Raw genomic sequence first — 6,000 nt, 5'->3', positions numbered from 1 at the left:
CACCGGCCCGGCCCCGCCGCAAGATGTCGGCGCGGACGCCATTGCCCACGGTGAACGAGCGCGACACCGAGAACGTGAGTACGCCGGCCCCGGCCCCGATCCCTGCCCTTCGTTCCTGTCCGCTGTCTCCTGTCGCCGGCCCCCGGCCCTGGTCCCCCATCCCGGTCCCGAACCCTGGCCCTGGCCCTGGCCCTGGTCTGGGTCCTCGGCCCAATCCCCGTTTCCCTTCCCAGTCTCCTGTTCCCTGACCCCCGTCCCTGTCCCCAGTCCTGTCCCTGTGCCTTGGTCCCCTGCCCTCGTTCTCCTGTCCCCATCCCGGTCGATCTTCTGGCCCCTGCCTCTGGTCCCTGAAGCCTGCGCTCACTCCCAGACTGCTGTGCTCTGTTCCTCCTAACCCCGGGCTGGGGCTCTCTGTTCCTGGTGTTGTGGCTCGGTCCGCGGCTGGCCTTTGGGCAGGGTCCTGCTCCTGGAGCCCGGGGCAGAAGCACAGAGTGGGCATAGCATCCCCACAGCGGTGGTGACCGCCACAGCCACCTCCACACCCTGCTTCCCTTCAGTCCACACCCCCCACCATTGCCCATGACTTTGCTTTTTGCAACACTGTGCCCACACTGTGGGTCATGGGCACCAAAGGCAGCAGCACAAGACCAGGTGGAGACATGCTAGGTCCTGCGATTAGGCCCTGTGACACTCTTCACGTCAGGAGGGCCTCTGTGTCCTGGGCTGCAGCTCGGTGTTGAGAAGCCCTGGGAAGCCAGAGGACTTTATTCTCTCCCTGGTCAGTGTGATGATTCAGGGCAGGTTTGAGTTAAACAGCCTCTCCTGCTTCTTGGGAGTGTCACGGTGCACTGCTTTGAAGGGAAGGTTCTGTGTCTGATCAGATTGCCCTCCGGAGTTTTTATCAAGATGCAGACGTCCTGGGTGTGGAAACTCTTGTGAACTGAAAGAACAAGACCAGTTCTCTGAAGAGTACAATTGTGTGTGCCCAAGTTCCTTTGTGAGAAAGGGTTTCTCTTTGTGTGTGTTTTGTTTTGTTTGAATAAAATCCCCATGACCTGTAAACAGAGCCCTGCCTGCTTTTCTGAGGAGGTTAAGGCGCTGAGGGCAGTAGCTCTCCAGGCCTCTCCAGTTTTCTGGTGAACCCCTCAGCCCCCCAGCACCCTCTGTGCCAGTGACTTCACAGGCTTGAAAGATAGCGTCATGGAGTGTTCTGGCGTCCTCAGACGAAAGGTAAGAGGAGAGATGCAGGTGCACTTTGGAAGTGTTGGAGGGGCACAGATTACTTCGCCGCAGAGAGGAGGGGAACAGAAACTTTGTGGAATGATGGGAAGGAAGGACAAATCCAGCAAGAGCTCCTTGGAGGATGTTCCAGGGTGTGCTCTTGTCTCTCAGGGACATGCATTTAAGTCAGTAAAGATGACGTAGGATTGCCGTGTTCATATGCTGGAATTTAATTCAAATCACGACTGTTGTTTAAAAAAATCTGTCCCCTGCCTCTGTCCCCTGTTCCCAGTCTCTGGTCATTGGATAATTTTGAAGGAGATCTGAGGGAAAGATGATGAAGAATTGGGTCAAAGTTGATTTTAAAACCAAGTTACTACAGGATTTTTCTAGGAGGAATTCTAAAAATATTCCCATCATTCTGGAGTGTGAGTGTGAAACAGCTGATGACCTTTGTTTTTATTAGCAAAATACTGTGTGTGTGAAGCTAGGAAAGGAAAAATGCATCGCTTTTATTTGTCTTGAATTTTGAATACCGCAGGCTGTCTGAATATGGAACTTTACAGACGTGAGATGGCATTGTAGAGGTAGCCATTACGGGCCAGCACAAAGTGCGGCATCAACAACAAAAAGGAGTTTAAAGCTAGGCATTAATGGTGAGATATTTTGTCGGGAGTACCTCTGGAAGTGAGCTGCAGATGCTCGTGTGGTACGTCTCAAGTCACTTTTGTGCCTGTGTTGTGCAGAGCCACATCTCCACTTAGCTTACTTAAGCCACACCCTCATTATCTCCTAACTGCCAGGGAAAATACCTATTATACTGTCGCCATTAATAAGCATGCACTTGACTCCGTTTTTGAGCTGGAAGGGGCTACAGAAACATTTAAGACGAGGCCTGTCCCCTCAAGCAGCTTACAGAAGGCCTCACCCCAGCTGAGCAGAGTGCGGAGGAGTGTGGCACAGGGCCGCGTCGGTTTGTAAGTGTTCTAGGTGTGTAAAGGGCACCACTGGTGGCTATTTAAATCACTGCTGGCTCTTCTTCAGTGTCTGGTTTGTAGTAGGTGGTTTTATCCGTTCTTATTTCCCTCTCATCAGTGAAATAAACCATAGACCTACTCGTTAGCCAGTAAATTGATGCCAGTGTGGTAGGCAAAATGTACATTTGTTTGTAGTCATTTTCAACCAAGTGATGTATTTTTAAGAATGTTTCTGAAAGTTTTATGTTTATGGGACTAAAAGCTTGTGAAGACTCATTATATTAAGATGGCAACCTAAAACATTTTATTACCCTTAGAAATAAAAATTAATACAATAACTTAAAGAACCATCTTAGTATTTTATTGTCACTTGCAGTTAATATAAAAAATTTCTTCATCAGTATAACATATTTAGATTTTGTGTCCTTGGGAATATGTAAAATCTACCCCACCCAAGATTGCTAATGTATATTAGGTAAATTAAAAACCCCAAAAGGGAACATTACGGTAGTGATCTCTTACATACTACTGCTGTCCATAGTTGAGTGAGCAGAATCGCTTTCCTTTCAGAACATTCTGTGTGTGCTTTTCCAGGAGTATTTTCTTAGATAAATGGTTTGCGCGTGCCTCGTTGATAGGCCTCAACTGGCTAAATACAACTGAATGACCAGTAATTAACTGGTAAGGAAATAAATGCTTCATAGTGAAATAGAAAGCACATGTTGCAGATTATAGAATCCGTGCAAAATGTGTTTGATTTTAGGTTGTAAAGAGTAAATCTAGAAAAAAATAACTTGTGCTTGAAAGATTATTTTTCTGATAGACAATTCTTGGATGATTACAGCATGGATGTAGATAATATGTTACTATTAAGCTAATGTATTGCTATTTTTCCACGTACTTTTCAATAAGATAAAAACAATCTTTTAGTGTTTTGGAAAAACTCTGATTGTGCTCACTGTTTTTTTGCCTTCCTAGTTTCTTATGATGAAATTTTGATCAGTATGAAGAAAGTGGATTTGACGACTTCTTGGGATACTTTAAATCGAACCTGAGTAGGGGCATGGCCTTCCCTCCCTTCTGTCGTCATTGGTGATGTAGGAAAGGGGAGATGTTACTTATTACAACCTGGGAGGCTGCAGCTTCAGAAAGCAGAGTGACCTGTCCAAGGTCACAGCGACTCTGACGTCTTCCGTGCTATTGCTTCAAAGAAGTGCTTTCTTTGTTTGTCTTTGGCTTAGACATTTCAAAAGCGCATACACTATGATATAATGTGCTTTTTAAGAGGAAGAACAAGTTATGCTTTCCAGATCTGTACTTCTTCTGAACCTTTACTGTTTCCTCTGCCTGCAGTGCCCTGTCCTTTCCTCTTTGTCCCCAAATTACAAATCCTTTGTTACGTGGTTCGTGAATTTAACAGAAGCCCAAGGTGACCGCAGCGAGCATCTCTCCCTTGTAACTGAGCACTGTGTATGTGCAGGGCAGGTTCCAGAGGCTCCATGGGATGCACACACACACACACACACACACACACACACACACGCATACGCACACCCGGGACGCTCACTGGAGAAGGAATGTCTTAATATCTGTCACTTGGTTCTGATCTACATACTGTCCTTAACTCTTCTTTTTTAAAAAGCCTAAATTGTTGTTGTTATTATTTCTTTTTCCATTTTTCTTTTCCTTTGGAGGTCACTTTCTCTTTTTCTGGTGAATACCTTCAGAAGTTCATTTGGAGAAGGATTGTCAGTAACAAACTTGCTTTTTTAAAATCTCAAAACACACTTGCTCTTATTTTTGAAAGACAGCTTTGCTCACTCTGCAACTATAGGTTCTTAGCTTAATTTCTTTCAATAGTATTCTGTTGTCTGTGGGCTCCACTGTTGCTATTTGGAAGTCATCCGTTAGCTGGCAGTTCGTCTTTTGTGTCTGTCTTTTTAAGGTTCTTTTGTTGTAGTTTCATTGTACTACATTTAGATGTGAGCCTCTTTTCATCCTCCCTCCCTTCCCTTCCTTCCTTTTCTCTCTCTCCCTCCCTCCCTCCCGTCTTTCTTTCTTTCTTTCATTCATTTTGAAACAGGTCTTGCTATGAGCTTCAGGCTGGCCATGAATTCATTATGTTGCCCAGGCTGGCCTCAGGCTTGTGACAGTCCTTCTCCCTTACCCTCCTGAGTGCTGAGGTTACAGATGTGCACCACAACGTCTTCCCTGCTTGTTTTCTTTCTTTCTTTCTTTTTTTCTCATGAGTTTATTGGTACATTTTAGGTATACAGTACAGTTGCATTCATTATTGAGATCTTGTACCTTTACATGACAGGTCTTGGTTTTCATTTTTTTCCCCTTGTCCTGCTTGCTTTCTGTATTCACATTTAAAAAAAATAACTTCTGTATACTCATCATCGATTATGTTTTTGATTAGTACCTTGCTTCTGGTGTTTTCCTTTTCTGTACGCTAATTAGATTACGTGTGACTTAACTCCTCCATAGTCCTCGGCTTCTCCCTCTTTTTTTCCACCAGTTCACTTTCCCACTAAGTGGCCCGCTATCTGTGGATATATATCTTTCATCAAGATTTCCTGGAAATGCATCTGCCTGCATTGTCTTTGAATAGTGTCAGCCTCTGTTCTCTCTGTGTTTCTGGTACTCTGATGACACATGCTAAAATTTCTTCTTCTACCCCCCGCATATGTTTTAACTTCTAATTAGCATTTTTTTCTCTTATGTCACTTTTTCTTTGTATTACAATCTGTAGTACAATCTGCACTAGAGTTTTCCTATATAATATGTTTCGATCTGTCTTTTTGTAGTTGTATTTAAATCTCTCTTCATTCATCTGTAGAATTTTTAAATTGTGATAAAAAAATAACCTGATGAGCCTTCACCAAATCTTTAGGTGTACAATACAGTGTTGTTATCTGAAGACATATATATTTAGAATATTTTCGTCTTGCATGACTTTATGCCTGTTAATAGTAACTCTCCACTTCCTTTTCCCTTTAGCCCCAATAGCCAGTGTTCTTACTTTCTGCTTTGATAAGTTTGACTACATTAGATATATAGGTAGAATCAGGCAGTATTTATCTTGTTTCACGTAGTAGAGTATACTCAGGTTTATCCATGTTTTAACTCATGACAGGGTTTCTTTTTTATGACTGAATAATACCCCATTGTGTGTGTGTGTGTGTGTGTGTGTGTGTGTGTGCGTGCCAGTTAGTTTACAAAAGTATCTCCTGATGGACTGTTGGGTTGTTTCTACTTCTTCGCTATTTTACAAGGGATGATGAAAACATACGGTGAATGTTTACATTTAAAAAATTATTGTAGTAAAAGACGTATGGCTGTTAACACCCTCAGAATATCCCTTCTTCTTTCAAACACTCTCATCCCATTCTTCTTACCAGTTTCTGAAGCACTTATGGACCCTCTTTCATGAAGGTCTTCACAAGGTGTGATAAAAAATACGGTGAATGCTGCTGCTAAGCACCACCCAACAGAAAGGCAGGAGCGTAAGCACGGTACAGTGTATGTTTACCCTCCTCAGTCACCAGATCCGGCATCCTGTGCCTTCTGGCTCTTCCCCAAAGTCTAAAGCACCACGAAAAGTCAATGTTTTGAGTTGAATCAGGACGTGGAGGCAATGTCCTGAATGATATCACATGATAGTGCAGATAACGACACCCAGGAAAGAGGGTTCCAGAGCTGCTTCAGAAGGGAAGGGGGGAATGGGAATGGGAAGAATAGAATGAAGGTATTATATACAGGTGCAAATTCTCTGTGGTGAATGTGTTCATTATGTATG

The 6,000-nt window shown here is 43.9% G+C and overlaps 1 protein-coding gene across 6 annotated transcripts in view; it reads left to right on the top strand.

Moving 5' to 3' along the window:
* Mark1 (microtubule affinity regulating kinase 1) overlaps positions 1-6,000 on the top strand; it is a 104,674-nt gene that overhangs the window by 958 nt on the left and 97,716 nt on the right. For 4 of the 6 annotated variants that reach the window (XM_019210436.2, XM_019210432.2, XM_019210437.2 and 1 more), the window contains exon 1: positions 9-74. The exons of 1 other annotated variant lie outside the window; for it this stretch is intronic. In XM_019210436.2, coding sequence (XP_019065981.1) covers positions 24-74 — 51 coding nt within the window. In that variant the 5' untranslated portion in view covers positions 9-23. Of the gene's footprint in view, positions 1-8; positions 75-1,066; positions 1,231-6,000 lie in introns of those variants that run through there. One more of the 6 variants, XM_019210433.2, reaches the window with a different exon arrangement.

The sequence above is a fragment of the Fukomys damarensis genome, unplaced genomic scaffold (assembly GCF_012274545.1).
Source record: "Fukomys damarensis isolate Sample0158 unplaced genomic scaffold, DMR_v1.0_HiC HiC_scaffold_11, whole genome shotgun sequence".
In the NCBI taxonomy this organism is placed as follows: domain Eukaryota; kingdom Metazoa; phylum Chordata; class Mammalia; order Rodentia; family Bathyergidae; genus Fukomys; species Fukomys damarensis.
This window is presented reverse-complemented; position numbering and strand designations above follow the sequence as displayed.